The 20,901-nt window shown below is 47.1% G+C and overlaps 1 protein-coding gene across 1 annotated transcript; it reads left to right on the top strand.

Annotated features, from left to right (window-relative positions):
- Nucleotides 1-468: 468 nt before the first annotated feature.
- Nucleotides 469-19,520, top strand: PDCD1 (programmed cell death 1). Its single transcript, XM_084847788.1, has 5 exons — nt 469-734; nt 6,552-6,863; nt 9,865-10,047; nt 13,575-13,609; nt 17,389-19,520. The coding sequence occupies exons 1-5, from the start codon at nt 650-652 to the stop codon at nt 17,590-17,592; spliced, it is 819 nt and encodes a 272-aa protein (XP_084703914.1). The 5' UTR covers nt 469-649; the 3' UTR covers nt 17,593-19,520.
- Nucleotides 19,521-20,901: the final 1,381 nt, after the last annotated feature.

The raw sequence follows: 20,901 nt of genomic DNA on the forward strand, positions 1-20,901 counted from the left end.
GCCCCCACAGTTTAAGAAAAACAGAGACTACTTTCACCCAAGTCATTCTCTCCACATCGTTAGTAAACTGAAAACTTTGTCACTGCTCTCCACTAACTGGTTTGTAGGTTTCTGGTCTTGTAGGGAACAACAAGAGGGAAAATCTGTCGCTTGTCTTCATTGCTTCTTTCCTGTACGACTCTGAGCGCTACGTTCCACTGTGAGCTTCCCCCGCCGTGGCTTTAGAGGTGTGCCAACTCAGCAGGTTGCAAAGAAACTGTGTGGGGTTTGGAGTGTGCGGGCGTGAATGCTGCTTCCCCCTTTGCTTGAGGTCTCATGCTTCTAACTCATTCTTCTGGGATGCTGGCATTTCCTTTAAATGCCTCGAACTTGCAGAACTCAGTATGGTAGGAGGCGGAGAAAGGAGGAAGTGGGAGGCTGCAGGGGTGTGTGTGTGGGTTCTCTGGCAGGCAGAGATGGGGACAGTTCAGACCTGCTGCTGCTGTCTGGCAGCTACTGGAGTAAGGCTGGCGCAAAGGTTATCTCTCCTGCCATGGCAGGCCACAAAATGGCCTCCTGACAGCCTTGCCTCAGACTGCCTTGAATCCTGGGACTGGTGTGTGACGCAGGAGGAGACACCCGAGCTGTTTCTGGCATCTCACCGGTGGCAATGGAGAAGCTGCATCAGGTGGCATTGGTGGGGGCTTGTGTGTTGCTACTTTTCTGCCGGTCTGCTCTGCAGGTCAAGCCGTCCGGTATGTACCAGGTGTGCTTGTTGGAGTAATGATTCTGCTGCGTACTCCTGGGGAGTACGCACGAGGCAAATGAATGAAAGAGAGAGAGAGCGCGCCGTCAGTCCCATGGTGGGTTTCAGAGGAAGCACGCACGGAATCTCAGCTGCTGGAGCTGGAGCAGGATCGTGCAGTGGAGGCCGGTGGCTCCAACATCAGTGGGGCGGCGAATCCGCTCCATACCTTGGAGAGCTCCTTTAGAGTGCTGACTGGTTCGGACTGAAACCCGGAGCGGATTCACCGCCCCACTGATGTTGGAGCCACCAGCCTCCACTGGGATAGGGTCTTCAAGTCCTCTTTGTGGGCTTCTCAGGGATGTCTGGTTGGCCGCTACTCCAGTTGGGCTCTTCTTATGAAGAAGAGAAAAGAAACAATTGCAGAAAACACATGAACTCTAGGTGGATAGTACTTCGTTATCACTACCGAGTACCCTGTGGAACCCTTTGCCACATGAGGTTGCTATTGCCACTCTTCATGCCACTAGCATGAAAGTGTTTTTTTGTGTGTGGAAAGGTTAGATAAATACATGGTGGAGTTGTCTATCAGTGTGGTGTAGTGGTTAGAGTGTTGGACTGGGAGCCGGGAGATCCGAGTTCTAGTCCCCACTCGGCCATGGAAGCTCACTGGGTGACTTTGGGCCAGTCACAGACTCTCAGCCCAACCTACCTCACAGGGGTGTTGTTGTGAGGATAAAATGGAGAGGAGGAGGATTATGTAAGCCGCCCTGGGTTCCTTGGAGGAAAACAGGCAGGATACAAATGCAATAAATAAAGAATATCAGAGGTGAGCAGCCACAATATTCAGATGGACAGCCTGTGTGAAAGAAAAAGAAAAAGGTTTGTAGCACTTTAAAGACTGCTCCATGTATTATGGCATAAGCTTCTGTCGAGTGGAGTACACTTCTCTGACTGCCTGAAGTGTCATGCTAAGTTGGCGGGTATATATACACATGGGTGTGGAGAGAAAAATGCCACCGGTGAAGACACAGTGAAATCAAATGCAAAAAAGATAGACTGTGATTGTTATATTATAGTTAAAATGCATGTAAGAGAATTGCAGTGACCATTCATGATGCTGACCGTATCACAGCCTCCCGTCCCGAAGCTCATTTGGCCATGGTGTGGAGGAAGGCACAGTTGTGGTGCCCACCATGTGGAATGATCGCCCCACTGCGATCCGGTGGGCTCCCAGTGTGGAGTGTTTCTGCCGACCATTGAAGACACACTTGTTTGCCCAGGCGCCTCCTGACCACGACTATTGTCAGCTACTCTTAGGATGCGATCCTATGCAAGCTGAGACAGAAAAAAGCCTACAACTCCCAGCATTCCCCAGCCAGCTTTTCTGGCTAGGGCATGTTGGGAGTTGGAGGCCTTTTTCTGTCTAAACTTGCATAGGATTGCACCCTTAGGGCACAATCCTATGCATGTTTAGACAGAAAAAAGTCTCACAACTCCCAGCATTCCCCAGCCAGCAGAGCTCTGCTGGCTGGGGAATGCTGGGAGTTGTGAGACTTTTTTCTGTCTAAACATGCATAGGATTGTGCTCTTAGTTATTTTAATTGAGATTTTATTGCTCTTATTATTGTTTATTGTTTTAATTATTGGTTTTATTGTATTTTATCATGATTTCATATTGTAAACCACCTTGGGATTTTATTTTTTATAGGAAAAGTGGTATAGATTTTTAATGAATCAATAAATAAGAATGCAAGAAGAACCCTGCAGAAATCAGACCAAAGGCCTGCCTAGTCCAGCGTTCTGTTCACACGGTGGCCAACTAACTGGCTGCGGGAAGCCCGCAAGCCGGACATGAGTGCAACGGCACCTCCCGCTCATGTTCTCCAGCACCTGGTCCACACGCTGCCTCCAACACTGGAGGGAGTATATAGCCATCGTGACCACTACCCATCAATAGCCATATCCTCCATAAATTGGCCTTATCCCCTTTAAAGAAATTCCAAGTTGATGGCCATCATTCACAAAGCAGTTGATGGCATGAACATCTTGGCATTGGTAAGCTAGCTGATAATTGCAATGGGATAAAAGCCCACTGTCTCAATTCAGGTCACAGTGATAGAATTGAACCATGGTACGTTGCAATTCAGCAGTTTCATGTCAGTGGTCTTCCTCTGATGTTCATTCATTAGTCTTGCTTTGATGTTCATTTTTTAAAGAATGGCTACATTTCAACCTTCCAGGGCACTTTGTTACTGACCGACAGAGAATCAAGATAATGGGGTTTTATACCCCTGCCAGGACATCTGTCTTATCATCAACACTGCTTTGTCACTGTAATCACTTTATATACATTTAAGCTTTAATGTAATTATCACAGTCTTTATTTGTTTGCATTGCGTGTCCTTCTAACCTCCCCACTTACATTTTCCTCCTCTACACCCATGTGTGTATATAAGTATAGACTTGCCAAGCTGGGGATAACCATGCATCTTGTAATGTTGACTTTAGTTCACAAAAACGTATGCCATAATACATTTGCTATCCTTTAAGGTGCCACAAGACTCTATTTGTTCTTCTAGATGAGGCTTTGATCCTGCAATTGCCCTGCCTCAAACATGGAATTTAATGGGAGTCGGGGATGGGCAGACAACATCTTCCATTTGTAACCCTCCTGTGTTTTCCCATTGCTTTTTCCATCTCTTTTTCTTACCAGAAAAAAAAAAATCTGTTAGGGAGGGAAAGGCAGAATATGTGCATAATGCCTTTCGATTTGTAGCATGAGACGTTCTTCATCGGGAAACATCCGATGCTGTTTTTGCTGCAACAGACAGACATGACTACCTCTAAAGAAATTTTTTATGGGCGAAAGAATGTCTGTCAGACACTGGTGACTAACAAAAAGGAATAACTAGGATGTTCTTGCTGTGTTTGTGAACTTTTCTGTAGCGTCTGGCTGGCTACTGTTGGAAGAGAGAATGCTGAATTAGGGTGCATCAACCACATAGTGTACTCTATCAATGGCCATTAGTCACAATGGCTATAATGTGGGGATGGAAGAGACATTAGTTCAGTTTGCATGTTAATGCGAGCTTACCTGATACCTGACTTTCAAACCAAAACTCAGTTATCCTTCAAAATTCACACTTCTCCAAATCTGGAACTGGAGTTCTCCAGTAAAAAAAAAAAACGCATACAGAAATGTGCACATTGGTGAAAATAACATTCCAGGTACATTACACTAGGACAATTGTTTTCAAAATGAAAGATGGCTTAGAAATATGTAAGATAAAATAAAATAAATAAAAAATGGTGTACAAACGTTTACGCGTTAGGAGAAATGTGGGCAAGAATGCATACGGATGTTCATGAGAATTTTTTTAAAAAAAATATCAAAGTTTGCAATGAACCGAACATAAGGTTGGAAATATTCCCATAGTTTGGGATGAACCGAATTTAAGATTGGAAAAATGAGAAACTGAATTTGACAGACTTATCCATCTCTAATATAATGGAACGTCCACATTTAGTGGCAGCGTGAAATTGCCCGGGAGCGGGGGGCAACAGCAGCCAAGGGCTGTTGCCTTCATCTCCTGCTGGTGGGCTTCCCATTGACTGGGGCATCTGATTGGCCACTGTGGGGAACAGGATGCTGGGCTGGATGGACCGTTGATCTGATCCAGCTCTGGGGCTCTTCATAGGCTCTTATTGACTATACTAAGACATGAATAATGAAAGGCTTCCAGCTAATTATGGAAAGGGGATGTGGTGTCATTATGCCCCTGTGTGTGTGGGAAAAATACCTCTATAAGGCATGTGCGTGAGATACACAGGGGAGGAGGAAGAGAGGGATTTTGTTGTTGGCTTCTGGAGAGACAGCATAATTCAATTTACAAAAAAAAATGTTAGCCTGGGCTCTGCAAAAATCTCAGTTTCGTGGCACTGGGCAAGGAACAAGTTCTCAGCTTCATTTTCCCTATCTGTAAAGTGGGAATATATAGCATATACTTCATGTGAGATTGTTGCCAGGGTGAACATATTAATGACTGCTTTGCAAAAGAAAGGGCATGACCCAGCCAAATTTCAGTAATTAATTAATTAATTGATTGATTACATCTCTATACCGCCCAATAGCTGACGTTCTCTGCGTGGTTCGCAACAATTAAAACAACGTTCCAGTGGGTTAAGCATGTGCCAATCAATGGGATTTAGAGCCAAACTTTAGTACTTACTATCATGCCCAAATGTTCTGTAGGAGCTCACACCTGAGAACTCTCTAGCATCTCCACCTCTCTTATTCAGATCTCCCTTGCCTCAGTTCCTGTCTCCTTTGCCCTCCTACACTTGCCTTATGTTTCCACTTCCAAATCCATTTGCTTCCTCTGCACCCTTTCCTCAGCTACCTGGCTTCTGAGCTCTTTGAACCCTAACTTCTCTGCCTCCTGGAATCTCCTTCTAGTCTTCAGTACCCCATCCCCATAGCTGTACTTTTTCCTGGGTCCTGTGTGGGGATTTAACCCCAGCCAAAGTGACAGCTTTGCTTGCTCTCACAGAAAGTGTCCAGCAAATATTCGTCAACTTTTTCCATTGGCACTTCAAATGTCTGTGAACATTCCATACCGCCACACCTCAGCTCAGCCTACCGGTGTCAGAAACTTCACCTCCACAAGTACAATACAGTATAGATTATAAATAGTTTTACTAGTTCTGACAAGTAATGAGATCAAAATAATTGTCTTGCTGGATCAGATCTGTATAATCTCACACTCTGCCTCCAGCACTGGTCAGCTATGAAATTCACTTGGGTTCTTTTAACCATCTCTCAGGGCTTCCTCAAAACATTAGGAATTTCCTACCTGGAAATTCAGGGAAGACAGGCTATCAATGGCTATTTGCCACATTAGCTATAAAAAATGTAGCCTCCCATGTTCAAGAGCAATTGGTCTCTTATTACCTGAGGCTGGGAAGAAAAAAACAAGGGATAGTTCCTTCTGGTTTTGTACACTTAGAATTGAGAAGTGAAAATGCTAAAAACCTGACATCCTACTAGATTGTTCTTAGGGTTGGGCATTTGCTTGGCCAAATTTTGACTGGTCCAATATTGGTCAAATATAATAGTTGGGAAATTGGCAAATATATTAAAGCCTTAGATCTCTTACAACAAAAACAGAAATACATTAATCATCAGCATGTTTGATATTTATACTAATTAGAAAAACAAATGTTCCTATTACTGTGGAACAGTGAGAACAACTTAAAAAAAATTATAAAGAATTATTTAAACTTTTAGCAATGCTAAGTAAGGGTTCTGTAAATATGGACAATTCAGGCAAAGGTTCCTCTCTTTAGCTTTTATCTTGGACTGGCAGGGCTAGCCTACCACTCTGGAATTAAAAAGGGGAAAGGCATTAAAGCACAACTAAAACAAAGTAGCAACTCTTCCCCCCTGCCTAAAGTCAATTTTTAAAGACAGTTGAACTAAGTAAGCAGCAGGTCATGTCTTCCACCCTCATGGTTTCATGGAATATTTGGCCACGGTCAAACAATGTGTCGTCAATAGACAATGATTGACCAATATTGTGCTGAACCTGCTTGGTCCCAAATGGCACGCCTGCTCCCACTAATTAACAGGGAGTGCAGCACGGGAAAATCCCTGGGCAAGCCCCATTGAAATGAGCAAAAGCAGTGCAAAGGTATGGCAGGAGAGCTTTCCTGGCTGTCCTGTCCGAAAGATTTCATTGATCGATCGACTGATTAAACTGTGTGAAACTCCTTGTGCTGGCTGTAAGGATTCTGCATCTCACTTTTTTCTTTTGTGTTTTGGCAGCAAGGTTTTGGCCGCCCCAGTTAAGTCCACCAATGGGAGCGACGGCTGTGTTCACCTGCAACATCTCCAACATATTTATTTCTGAATATTACCTGAACTGGTACAAGTTGGACAGTAACGGCCAGCCGGAAAAACTGGATGCTGGACACAAGCCCAGGAAGTACAACATAACCCGTCTGAATCCGAAGATGTTTGAGATGAAAATCCTGAACGTGGAGAAGAATGACAGTGGGATCTATTACTGCCTGCTCCTGGCCTTCTCCTTAAATCAGACGATAACAGAAAGCAACAAGGCCAACCTCACGGTGACAGGTGAACTGTTGGGGCGCTTTCTATGTTCCCAAGGGCAGTTACCCCGATTCTGTCAAGGCTCTTTCACCTGGTATCTTGCCAGCATGTTCCTGTTTCCCCATCCTTTGCATCCCTTTTCCCCTTGCTTGAGCTTCATGCTCGGACGGTCTCTTACTCTCTTGCAGAAAGGACCGTTTTCCCTCTTTCTCCTACAGCTGGAGTCCAAGTTACACGAGGCACTCAGCAGGCTGTTTCTTTTTTTAAAACTTTGGGGGGGAAATTAAAAATCCGAAAGCACAAGGATGTTAGAGCGCTGCTGGATCAGGCCAAATGTCTTTTTAGTCCAGCATCTTTCTTCCCAGAATGGGAAGCCCACGAGCAGGGTGTGACGACAATAGCTCCCTCCAGCAGTTCCTCCCCAAGCACCCTCCAGTAGTGGCACTCTACCTCTAAACATGGAGGTGTCTTATAGGTGTGGATAGACCTATGCTTTGACCTGGCACCAGTGGAGGGCATTGTGGGGCACCTGCTGAGGCCCATCATCCTTGCAGGGGGCCCACTGTCAACCCCTGGAGCTTCCTGGCTTGCTTGGCCTCCTCCTTGCTTTCACTGCCTGTTTACCTGGCTTTGCTAAGCATACAAGCTGAGATCAGGGTGAGGGGGACAGAGCATCATTCTTCACTTGCCTTGAACTCTCCCTCTGGGTGCTTTGTAGAGATTTGGCCCAGAGAGAGCGGGCAACTGAATGGGCAACAGGAACAGAAATGCCCTCTCCTTTGAGATCCTATGGCACGGCCACCCAGAGGGAGAGAGCAAGGTGACCTGGGGCTGCAACTCTTTCACCTCGCTTCAGCTACTGCTCACTTGCTGAGAAAGGGCGGAGAGGTGAACAGGGAGCAAGAGCAAGGAGGAGGCGCAGCAGGGCCAGGGGGATCTAGGAGTTAACAGTGCCCCCCCCCGGGTTATGGGCCCAAACAGGTACCCAACAACGCCAGCCCTGAATTCAGAGTTGCAGGTGGGGCTTCCCACTTAGGAGATGTGGGGACACAGCCACATTTAACCCCTATGGATAGAATTCTCTCAAAACACAAAATGTTTTGAGAGAAAGACAGAGAAGAACCTGGGAAGCTGCCTTCTACTGAGTCAGGTCCTGGGTCCATCCAGTATTGTCGACACTGACTGGCAGCAGCAGCTCTCCAGGGTTTCAGGCAGGGGTTTCTCCCAGGTGGGAGATGCCGGGGATTGAACCTGGGACCTTCTACATGCAAAGCAGGGGCTCTACCATGGAGCTACAGTCCTTCCCAAGGACGGGGAAAAAAAATCTGGTAGCCCACCCCAACCTTGCCTGGAGACTGAGCTGCACGGGAAAAGGAGAAAAGCTCTTTCCATTAATTTAGCCTCTCTTCCTGTACAGCTTTGCTTCTGAGGAAACTAGACTGGAAAACAAAAACAGACCGGGTTACCCTGGGGAAAACACCTGCCTACCACATACATCTGAGTGGAATAATTTCTATACTGCCCTGGCCGTGTGTTACATATTCTTTGATGTGTGGCTATTTTTAAACAAGATTCATGAGGACACATTTAGAAAATGACCACAGATGTGGATGATTCATTAGTATATTCTTTGGCATGGCAGGTAGAATTTTCTTGGTGATGGATATCGTCATTGCGCCATGCTTATGAACATCCCTGAGAGGTTTGGCTAGTGGACCATCCGTGAACAGAAGGCCAAGTGGCTGCCACACACCAGCCATTCCTCTGACCCAGGCTGAGATATTCCAGGCTTATGGGATTGCTCAGTGGTGCAGTGGTAAATGTCCAAGTAAATGCTCATCGTGGCAGTCCCCTTAAGCCACGCCCCCAAAAGAGAGTCCAAAAATTCAAGCTGCTCTGTTGATCCATATCAAAAAACCAGTTCAGGTCATTCTCACCTCCTCTAGGTACAGGTCTTTTGTAAAGCTATACTACAGCCTTCCCCCAACAGATAGTTTGGACTACAACAAGTCCCAGCATCCCTGACCCTTGACTATGCTCGCTGGAGCTGATGGATGTTGATCCAAAACATCTGGAGGGCACTAGGCTGGGAAGGCTGAGCTAATGGGTCTTTTGCCCATTCCAGACCAAGCCACCCCAAAATACTTTGCATTACGACAGGGAACAATATATTTTTGCTGGGAAAATTCATCCCCACCCCTCACCAGCTACTGTGAGGATTGCAGCTATGCTCAGAGGGAACTGGGAACTCTGAGGGGGGTGGCAGATGACGTCAGCGTCCCTGCTGATACAAACGTGTCGGGGCTGCATCCCGCCGAGCCCGGGCTCGAGGACTCCACTGGCCCTGCTATTGTGTTGTGCAGGCTGAGTGCAGAGATGGTCTGAAGGAGCTTGTTAGCCTCCTTGTAAATGACAAACCGGAGGTGTTTGCTTAACGGCCCGGTCCTCGTACTTCTTGTGCAACCCAATCATCAGCATATTTACTCACAAGTAAACCCCATTAAGTTCAGTGGAACTAATGTCCAAGTTAATTGCATGGGATTGCAGCCCCTCTTGAGAAAAAATGGAAAAAGGTACCTTCAGTAACCAAACCTACCTGTGGAATGATGGCTGACCATAACAGCTTGTATAGAAGTTGAATTTGGGAGGAGGAAAAAACAAGCAGTTTGAGTTTTTGGAGCTGGCTGGCAAGAAGAGGTCTTGGCTAGAGAGCTGCAAGGCGGTCACTGTTCCTTTGTGGGGGTGGGAAGCTGGTGCTGCTTCTTTAGGCCTTGCCTGCCTGTGGACCTGCTTGCTGCAAACGGTGCATGCAAAAATCAGTTACTACAGAAACTCTACATGTCTGCATTACTCTTTCCGCACGTGGGAACTGACCCTCTCAAGCTGCCCCAGAACTTTCTCCTGCTTAGGAAAATGCGGAGCATCATGTTCTTTGGATAACCGGTGGGATTTGCTTTGGAGCAGAGCTGAAGTTTTAGAATCCACTGGCAACTCTGCCTTTCTGCCTTCTATTTTAAATCCTCAGAAAAAGCACCTGAGCCGGGACCTTGGGAAAAGGAGGAGGAGGAGGAGGAGAAGACCAGCATTGAAAACAATGGACAACCTGGCAACAACGTTCCTATTGCTGCTGCTATAGGAGGAGCTGGACTGGTTTTGGTGCTTGCGTTTTTATGTTCCTTTCTCGCTTGCGTCATCAGGAGAAAGCAAGGTACACACGAGGGCTACATACCTGACAACCTGTGTGCCCCCAATCCCTATGCACCCTTGCTGGGCTTGTGTTTATGCACAACCAACTCCCAAATTCATTTTAGACTTTGGGGGCAATCCTATGGCCTCTAGTCAGCGGCTAGACAGCCATAGGATATGTGGTTTTCCAGGAACCGACCTTGGAGCCCGCACACGACCTCCCCCCACTTCCATGCTGCTTCGCAGGCAGCACGGAACAGCCCTACGCTCCACGCTTGGAAGAGGAGCGCGGAGCGGCCAAAACTGGGCATTCTGGGGGACGTTCCGGGGTGGGGGAAGGCGGAAATGCTGGTACAACACACCCTATGTGTCGTCTGGCAGCCTCTTCCCCGGCGGCTAGACAGCCAAAATCAGCTGTCTAGCCGCAAATGCAAGGCAGGAGAAGCACGGAGGGAACGATCCCCTCCGTGCTTCTTCTGCCCTGCATTGGATAGGCGGTCAACTCTGAGTTTGGAGGCAGCCGCCTATCCCCATAAGATTGCACCCTTTATTGATTATGGGCTGAATGAACAACTACTGTTCATGCAGGCAAGAGACCTTAGGTTGTGTTTCCTTCTCCATTCATTTCGTTTTCTAGGAAATTGTGCTCTCCCCTTCTCTTTGCATAATCAATCTCAAACTTTAGCCAGGACTGTAGAAAAAAATCAATATAAATAATATATACAATTGTATTATTATTCTCTCTATATTTTATATTAAATTTACACACACACACACACACACAGAGTTTGTGACACTGATTTCTCAACCAAATCATGTGTACTACCGTTTTAGACCTGGGATCAGCCTTTAACTTGAAACAAGAGCATGAGACAACTTCTATATACATTCATTCATCCATTCTATTTGTTAATAGCCCTATAACAAATAGTTCTCAGGACAATGTGCAAAACAAAAACACCAATAAATCCCCCCAAACAAGTACCACAGCCATTAATCAATTTAAAAACAAACCAGAGGCTAAAATCACGACAGGCATAAAAAATACAGAGATCTAAAAACAGTAGACAAGAGTTAAAACCACCTTAAAACATAACATGGCAACAGAAATATAGAGAATAAAAACATCTTTGCCTGGCACTTAAATGATATTAAAGTTGGTGCCGGGCAGACCTCTTTGAGGAAGGTATTCCACAACTAGGTAGCTACTGGTGAGAAAACCCTCTCCTGAGTGACCACCAGTCAAATCTCAGCATGTTCACGATCTTAGACCTTGGGCAGGAACATATGGGAAGAGGTGATGCTTCAGATTCTGTGGTCCCATCTTTCCTCTGACACTCATTCTTTTTCTCCCACTGCACTACTCCTCCTGTCTCTCCTTTTTCCTTCCATCTCCTTAGCATGGTGGAAGTACCACTGATGATGCAACCCCATTGTAGGTCCCTGCCTATCAGCTGATGGCAAGGGCATGAGGGAGTTTGCTACTGCAAAATGTGATACCCCCACCCCAGTCTGGATTCCTCTTAAGAGGGCTAAGCACATTCAGTGATGTTGTCTTCTGGCAGCTTTCAGCCGGAATTCCTAGGAATGGAACCACCACGTTCCAAAGGGGGCACCTCTGACTGCTGCGTACTGAGAGCAAAGAGCAGTGGAAGGCCATCAGCGTGTGAGCTTTGTGAGGCATTTGACTGGCCATTTCTGCACTGGAGAAGGATTGTGGACTAGATGGGCATTTGGTCTGACCCAGCAAAACAATTCTCATGTCTTAAGTAGCTCATTGCAAGCTATAAACCCAGTAAAACATCTGGGCGAAGATGTGGCGCTTAGATACTTGCTGACCCTGATTCACAGTTGCAGCTGGTCCTGCTTCTTCATCAGGCTATAGCTGGGTCTTCCTCCTCCCACATAGACCCTTGCTCCCAAGCTGATCCTTGCTCCTGAGTATACCCTTGGTGAAAGGGTCTTCTGGGGGCCAGGCAGCTGCTCCAACGATGGAGCGTTCCATCTGGTGTCCCATCTGGTCCACCGCCACCAGTGCTCCAAAGAGCAGTGGGATGAGGGAGGAGAGTCAGGAACCCCAGCAGGGCTGGGGCAAAAGGTTTCTTTGGGATCTCAGGCAAAGCACCCCTGCAACAGGACTCCTTAGGTTGCCCCATATCTTCTGTGGAAGCGAGGCAAGCTGAGGGATCCAAATCCCCCACTCTGATGGGGTCTCCCCTGGGCTTGGGACAGCCTGACGCCTGAGAGCAGCTGCCAGGGCCCCAAGGCCCAGCACGGTCACCCGCCCTGCCACCCCCCTTAAAAAAAACCAGGCCTGGTGCTCCATGAAACACTGGGCAGCTAGATCTAGCTGCCATTTCAATTTTCCCACAGTGCCCCCAACGTAGCATCACTCTGGGGCATTGTGGGAAATTTAAATGGCAACGCCCCAGCCACCCGGTGCTGCTTCGAGCACAGCTGCTGCCCTCCAGTGCGGCCATGTACATCCACTGAGGCCCACCAATGGGGGTGGGGGTGGGGGCTCACCAGAGGACAGTTTCTTCAGAGCCCCCCCCCGCCCCCCTGACTGGAGCCAGTCCTGCAAGGGCCCCTGATTATCCAGGACCTCTTCTCCTTGTTATGGCCATACTTCAGTTTGGAATTGTTTTGTTTTGTTTGTTTGTTTGTTTATTTATTTATTTCAATGATTGGTATGCCACCTTTCAGGATACAAATCCTAACAAGGCAGCTTACAAGTAACATAAAAATAATAAAATCAAAATAAACAATATTAACAAATAATTACAAAACCTGCCTGTATTGTATTTTATGCTTTTATCTTTATCTAATCCACCCAGATAACATTTATTACTGGGGTGGGGGCAGGGATTAAAAGCAAAATAAATAGATAATGAGAAAGACAACAGATTTGAGTAAATTCATGGTGTGCTGTTGTCTATGGAAAATTGCAGGCTCATAACATGTGGGAAATTCTCCAGCTAGCCTTTTTTTCCTTTGTAGGGGGATTACAGTTTTACATCATGCTCTTTGGTTTGGTCCTGAAAACGCTTGCACCATCCTGCGCCCATGCTGTGGACAAGAGGCATCCCTAGACAGACCCAGTCGAAGGGACTAACTGCGTGGCTTGCATTTTTTTTAATAAAGAAAATCAAGCTCAGGGCAGCCTGATCTGGATTGGGACCACAGTGTGTGGGGAGGTTTAACCATTTTTAAAATGTACCCATACAGCATAAAACTTGTTAAAATAGTAATGACATGCTGATTACAAAAATGATGTTCCTTTTGGTTGCTCTAGAGGGGACTGTTTGTATACGCACAATGTAATTTGTGTTTCTGAAGCAACAACATACCGATGCAAATGATGTTACAACAGTACTGTAGTGAATGTACATTTAAAAATAATACTACTTAAACCACAATCTTCTAGGGATTTTTGCAACACTCAAAAACACACAGAGCCAACGTTGTTGATGATTACTGATGTAAACATTCTGTTCCTAGGGCATCTTGTACAGTGAATGAATTCTGATCACCTATGTTGTTTTGCAGAGCAAGAGAAATTGCATGATGAAAATGCTCCCTTGGTAAGTTCCCTTTTGGTCAAAGCTTTGGGGCATCTCGACATTAAGCAACCCCCCAGCATACTTACCGTGGCTTTCTGCTTTTGGTTTCTTTGTGGGATTATGATGGGCTCTGTTAGGCAGATACGTAGTCTGACATGGAGGGAGCACCTCCCTCCCTCCCTGGCATGTCTGCAAAGGGGTGGGGGAGTGGGAGTCTTGCTTTCCTTGCTTAACTTGTGCTATACCGTTTCCTTGCAGCCACCAGGAAAGCTATGACTTACTTCTGTAGGATTGTGCTGTAAATCTGCGATCCTAGGCACACTTACTTGGGAGTAAGCCCCATTGAACTTAATGGGGTGTTCTGAATCAACAGAGGACGCTGATTCTGAGCTTGGTGGAGTGGGGGATCAGATCGTCTCCCTTCATTGCAGGGAGACATTTTACCCTCTTCTCCCTCTGACTGGCCTGCAATCGAAATATGTGCTCAAGCATTTATGTGGTAGACACGTGGTTTGAACTGACGAAAGTCCTTCCTTGGCAAGTTCATAGTGCTACGCTGGCATTACGCACTGCCGATATGGTGCCATTACTAGCTTGTCTCTGATCTTTTTGAAAGTGGGATAAAGGGGGGAATGTGCGGGAGACATCCTGGAGGTTGACAATGGCATGTAAAGGACCCGCAAACTTCTGTGAGTGACCAATCATGGGCATGCAGTAAATCGCTGGTGTAGAGACACCTTTAGCCATTTTTGCTGATGTGGCTGGCTTGTGTCTCTGAGCTAGAGCATTTCAGATTGCAAGTGAAGGCTCAAATGACGAGGGGCAAAACTAGATCTGAAGTCAAAGGCCTCTTTGCATTTAATGTGCAAGGTTTTTTTTTTTTTTTTTAAAGTAAATGCTACACATACACCACCTGATTCTTCTGAAGCGGGTATTTTTTCTTTGGTGGAAATTCCCCATTGGTGCCAATGGGAGATCCCCTGAATGCAGATAGCCCCTTCAAAGGAGGGATTTTCCTTCGGCTTGTAGCAGGGCAGGAAAGAGTTAAATCCTTCCCACCATGCCTGCTGCAATCCTGATCATTATAACCCCCAACCCCCCCACAGTGGATGCTATTTACATGTATAAGGCAAAGACGCATTCCATGTCAAGTGTAGTGTGGCCCTCAATGCTCCTTCATAGACCTAGAGTTCCCCCTATAGAGGAAACTTAATCATGCTGGAGAGAAGGGTTTGTTTATTTATTTATTTATTGCATTTATATCCCGCCCTTTTTCCTCTTGCAATGAATCTGGCAGCTTACATTCTCCTCCTCCTCCTCTCCATTTTATCCTCACAACAACACCCCTGTGAGGTAGGTTGGGCTGAGAGTCTGTGACTGGCCCAAAGTAACCCAGTGAGCTTCCATGGCCGAGTGGGGACTAGAACCCGGATCTCCCAGCTCCCAGTCCAACACTTTAGCCACTACACCACGCTGGTTCTAGCCTAGCCTCTTCCTGTGAAGCTAGTTTTCTATGTGCAGAGATCCCCCCACCCTGCAACATTCAGTCACAGGAGCCTCCACCTGCAGATTCAAGGACGTACAGCCTAAAAACAGGAAGAGCTAGGTCCGGATAGCATTAAGAGGCATAAAAGAGCCAGGATTTGAAAGCTCTGGTGTCTTTGCGCTCATTGGACACATTGGGGGGCAGTTCCAGACAAGGCTTTTAGGGCACCATCACCCTGCCTCATTCACGGAGGTTGATGGGGGGCCCAGGCATCATCTTCTACTTGTGACCCTCCTGTGTTTTCTTACTGCTTCTTCCATCTTTTCTCCTAACATGGAAAATCTGTTAGGGAGAAAAAGGTGGAATAGCTGCACAAGGCCTTCTGACGGCTAGTGCTAGGAGCCCTCCATGTCGAAGCACCCTGGAAGGTGAACTTAGGGCAAAACTAGACAAGACTGGGGCGGCTGTGTTTGCTGCTTTCATGTTTGCCCCGTTAACATATCACTGGGGACTGGGAGTCCTTTCATTTTCTTTCTTTCTTTCTTTCTTAAATTTCTTAATCGCCCACCTGGCCGGTCACCCGGCCACTCTGGGCGACGTACAGCAGTACAATTTAAAACAGTAAAATTACACATTAAACATTATTTAAAAATACCCTAACTCATCCCAAATGCCTGCCTGAATAATCAAGTTTTCAGTGCGTGGCGGAAGCTTATTAAAGAGGGGGTATGGCGGAATTCCCTAGGGAGGGAGTTCCACAGAGTTGGGGCCACCACAGAGAAGGCCCTCTCCCTTGTCCTCACCAGCCTAGCTGTCCTGGCTGATGGGACAGAGAGAAGGCCATCCGAGGCTGATCTTGTTGAGTGGCCTGTCTGGTGTTGCTGGAGGCGCTCCTTGAGGTAGGCTGGGCCAGAAACTGTATATTTCTATACCCCACCCCATAGCTGAAGCTCTCTGGGCAGTTCACTCCCTTAGGTATTAACAGTCTGCTTTGAACACCTAAGGGAGCATGTGGGTGAGGGGAGCAGAACTCTCCTCCTTCCCACCTGAATTCTCTGTGATCCATCGCCTCAGGCACTTTTCTCCCAAGCTCAGCTCACTTTTGGGATAGGCGTGCGCCTGGGGTGATGGGCTATGGATAGTGCTGGGTGGTCTGGTCTTCATTACCAGGTAAATGCCTCTCAGCTGGGGTGGAGGTGTTAGAATTCCTGACCGTACCATATCAGAGTAGAGATGTGAAGGCCTGGGAAAAATCCTGGAAAATTTGGGAAACAATTTTTGTCCTTCAAATCTCTAATTAAACGTGCAGGTGACAGAGACACTCCTGCCCTGAAAAAGCTCTCTGCATGTGTGGTAAACTCCACCTCAGGGCGAACAAGAAACTCTCCCCCCTGATATGCTAATTTTCTACACACAGGGGAGTTTTACTTGCAAGGGAGAGCACCCACAGACTGGAGTGGTACAACTGACAATCTCTACCTCCCACTTCGTTCTGCATACATGCAGAAGAACGAAGTGGTCCAAATCCTGAGTTCCTAGAATGGATGGTCCCACTTCAGACTGCAGGTGGGGAATGCTGTTTAGGAATGCTCCTCCGCATACTTTCAAAACTCCCTGCAAGTAGTGTATCAGGGAGAAAGCTTATAGCCCAGTCTGCTTGTTGCTGTGCTGCTTTTCTACATGCAGGGATCTTCCTGCATTCTCTGCTCAGTGGTGGCCAGGTAGAGGCCTCTGGGAGCCCGCAAGCAGGGCACAAAGGGCATCATCATCTTTCCCTGTCATTTGCCCCCAGCACCTGGTACTCAGAGGTACCCTGTCTCTGAACACAGAGGTTCCATTTAACCAGGGTTGTGGAACCTTATTCAGCCTGAGGGCCAAATTCAATTTCAGATACTTTCTTGGGGGCCACATTCCAGTGGTGGCTGGGGCCAAATGCAAAAGTCGGCGGGGGGGGGGCAAAATATCAAAAGGTGCCAGGATATGTTAGCTTATGACTCTCACTGCCGGTAAGTAAGTCTTAGGAGAGGCATCCCAATGTTTTAGAAAAATGTGCGGCCTGATCTGCGTTCGGGGGAAAGGGGGTGGAGCCAGGGAAAGGGGCTTGGCCATCTGGGGCACCCAGGAGGGCTGGATGTGGCCTCCGGGCCGGCCTCTCAACACCTTCACCTTTGACCATTCCGGCGGACAGCCCCCCATAGCCCTCTCTTCCAGCTTCATTGTATTCTTGTTTTAGTTTGGAGATCCCCCTGTTAAAAAGTGACAATCATTGATGCGTGCGCTTGGTGAACCTCTCCCTCTCTTGGTTTAACGGAAGGAAGAAGAGCCCCCCGGCATGTCCGTGTTCACAGTGGATTATGGAGTGCTGGAGTTCCATGTGGCAGGGAGTGCAAGGAGGCCCTCCCTGCCCAAGCGCTCCCCTTCTGCCCGGACAGAATATGCCACCATCATCTTCCCGCAGGAGAAGCCTGTCCCTGCTGCCTCGGACAAGAGGGCGAACCGCAGAGCGCCGCCGCACTGAGGGGACAGGGGCAGGAAGCGCCACGAGTGAGACTCCCCCCCTCCTTTTGATTCCCCCCTGTGCACGGATCTGGGGGCAGCACCACAAATGCTAACGGCACAGCCAGTGATTCATTTGTGAAAGCAGACACGTCCGGGGCTCCAGACTCGCCTTGCAAGCCACATCCTCTGAGTTGCAAATGCCTTGCCTTTGAATTGCAGAAGCATCCTGGGCAATGGCAAAAGGCAACCATGCTGCACGTGCTCAGGGGTGCTGTCTTCTGCGGACTGAACCCAGGATCCAGGGCTAAGCCACGGATAAGCAGCTGGCTCAGACCATCAGCCTGGGATTGCTCCAGTGAGAGTTGCCTTGCAGGGTCTAGAATATTTAGTCCTACCTGGCCAGTGCATGATGGGCTTTGGAAATCCACCTCCTGCACATACACATATGTTTAGGGTAGCGTGAGATTCCAAGGGGCTGTGAGCCATTCTGTGGCTTCCACTGAGTCTATGCATGTGCTCCCCTTTGGATGGGAGCATAGATAGCTGGTGCTACACATGTCATGGGCTGTTGATCTCCTAGGAAGATCTTATTTGCCTGGCTCAAGGACTGGGGCAAGAGAGAGAGGAGCAGGGGATGAGAAAGGGGAGGAAATGGCTGGAGAGGAAGGCCATCAATGGCTACTAGTCACAATGGCTATGTAGGACCTCCAGTATCAGAGCAGCATGCTCGCAGTACCAGCTGCTGGGCAGCATGAGTGGGAGGGTGCTACTGTGCTAATGTCCTGCTTATGTGCTTCCCAGAGGCATCTGGTTGTAGGGATGTGTGAGAAGTGTGTTTGGTTTGCATTTCAATGCAAACTTCCCAAATCTGCACTTCCCAAACCTAGACTTGAACCACAACACAGTGGGCTGTCAAAATCCATGTTTTTGAGGACTGTGATGCAGTTTGCAAAAAGAAAACAAAAGTGCCCCTCAAAATGTGTACATTTCCAAAAATGTGCACAAAAATGCATACATTTTAAAAAAAAAGTGCACACAAAACTATATGTTTTGAAAAACCTGCACAAAAACAGCTTTATCCATTTCATTTCTTTTCGATACCGCTCAATAGCCAAAGTTCTCTGGGTGGTTCACAAAAATACAATTATTATTCATTGACAAATCACTTGGGAAAAATGTGTATGTGCAAGCAGAAAAATGCGCACTTGAAAAAAAATGTTGTGTATTTTTTAAAAAATGCACATGAAAATCCTGCAAATTTTTGTGTTGACTTAAAAAGATTTTGCAGTTCCATGCAGATATGGGAGGGGATGAACTTAAAAGTGGAAACAAAACAAAACCAGAACCTGTGCACTGTGCAAAAATGAACTTTACTGATTTTCCCATCCCTGTACATTTTGCCAGTTTGGGAGATTAATGCTGGGCTATATAGGCTTTTGGTCTAATCTAACAGGGCTGTTCTTATGTGTCAAGGAGTGAGGGGGGATGCAAAGGAAAAGGGCTCATCCCTTTCACCTTCAACAAATCTCCCGCCCCCCCCCCCCGCTTTTGACATTTCATGGGCAATTGACGTAGTATAGAACTTTGTTCAGATTCTAGTTTCCCATGAAGTGAAATTTGTGACAGCCTGGATGCTGGAGGAGGGCACAGCCTTCTCAGTCATAGCAGACCAGTTCTGGACTGGGACTCCCTCCCAAAAGAAGCCCATCAAGAGCATGACCAACATGACAACTATTTGTTAAAGTGCAGAAAAGCATTTTTGTTCACAGTCTTTTTTGGGAGCGGTTCTGATTGCTGCTGGAAATTTTTTTTATGGGGTGTTTTTAATTTGAGGATTTGAATGGAATTGTGTTTATAGATGTATGTATGTAAAATACTGTATACATTTTATTAGTTGCCATGAAGGCAGGATATAAATTCTGTCAATAAATAAGGTAACCCTGCAGGGCACAGTGGCACTGAAGAGATATGTGTGAGGAACGGGGGGCATATTGAGATGGTTTAGACATAATGCTGGAACCCTCTGACAAGAAGAGCATGGCCTGTGAGTGGATGTCAAACCAGGATCAGAAACCATAGTTTGGGCAAATTGGTCTGGCATTATACACCTATGGGGAGGAGGAATGCCTGCCTTCTGCACGCCTGCAGTATGTCCGTTCCTCACGTATTCCCATTGTGTTCAGCACCCTATCTTTCCTCCTGCTATCACACCACCAACACAATTGGAGTTGCCACATTTTCTGGTTCGCTGTTAGCAACCATGGAGGATCTCGATCTGACAGACTTCCCTGTGGGACCTTTGGTGTCTGCTAACTTGCTGGAGTGGTCCTTGTGTGTCACTTTCTGTCGTTTAAAAAAAGGTGTAATTTTTGCATGTGTGAAAACTGGCACTTTGTTCTTGAGTTCATGAAGAAGGAGGTGTCTGCGATGACTCCCTTCCCATGGTTCAAGAAGCTGGGGGTGCCAAGGCCGCGCTCAGCAGGGTATGTTTCTTTCACGCTTCCCCAGAAGCTGCAATATCTGCTGCTTTGTTTTTTCCACCCCGCTGTCGGTGCATGTTTTGAGGGCTGGAGACCTGTTGCTTCTGCGGTCCGGAGTCCACGCTGTAGCATCACCGGTGCGACAAACGCCTTAGGTGTGAACTTCAACCTGTTAAAACACATGGTGGTAGTCAAAATCTCACCAGTGTGTGGGAAAGCGTGCGATCAGGTTGCACACCATGAACATTTGTGGCGGGGAAGCCATAATAATGAATCTATCATAGCCAGTTCCTACCATTCTCTCTCTCTTTGCCATGAGCCAGCAATCTCACGCAAGGCCAGACGCTGGGGATGAGGGAGGCCGTCTGCCCTAGGTGCAGCACCTTACCTTGCTCTTCTGTGGCCAGTTCTTGAGTTGGATGTGAGACATCTATACCCAACTCCAGAACAGGAGTGGGTGAGGGGGGAGGAGGGGGGTTGAGAGATTTATTTATTTATCGTATTGCACATTCACATCGCGTTACAATAAAAACATATAGCATAATAAATATGAAATATAAAATATAGACAGGAAGAGCACAAAGGTATGTCTAGGTTACAGATATAGTTTTTTGCTTCAGTTGTCACAGCCATGAAATCAGCAAAGTCTCCGTTGTAGGCTTGGTTTTGACAATCCGTCACTATGTGTTGGGTAGTTTGTTTTTCAGCCCCACAATCACAATTTGATGATGTAATTTTTGCCCCATTTATAAAGGGCATCTGCACATCTACCATGACCCGTGTGAATTCGGTTCATATCGCACGGGGCTGGTCAAATCCAGGTGGTTTTTCCAAGATGCAGGGCAAGC

The sequence above is a fragment of the Heloderma suspectum genome, chromosome 3 (genome assembly GCF_057233095.1).
Source record: "Heloderma suspectum isolate Gila_16-S chromosome 3, 16-S_ref, whole genome shotgun sequence".
Classification (NCBI taxonomy): domain Eukaryota; kingdom Metazoa; phylum Chordata; class Lepidosauria; order Squamata; family Helodermatidae; genus Heloderma; species Heloderma suspectum.

What these genes read in the sequence shown, in the direction of transcription:
- PDCD1 (XM_084847788.1), top strand. Translation starts at nt 650, where the DNA reads ATGGAGAAGCTGCATCAGGTGGCATTGGTGGGGGCTTGTGTGTTGCTA. An exon ending in TCTGCAGGTCAAGCCGTCCG is followed by an intron (nt 735 to 6,551) that starts GTATGTACCAGG and finishes GTGTTTTGGCAG; the next exon opens with CAAGGTTTTGGCCGCCCCAG. An exon ending in GGCCAACCTCACGGTGACAG is followed by an intron (nt 6,864 to 9,864) that starts GTGAACTGTTGG and finishes TTAAATCCTCAG; the next exon opens with AAAAAGCACCTGAGCCGGGA.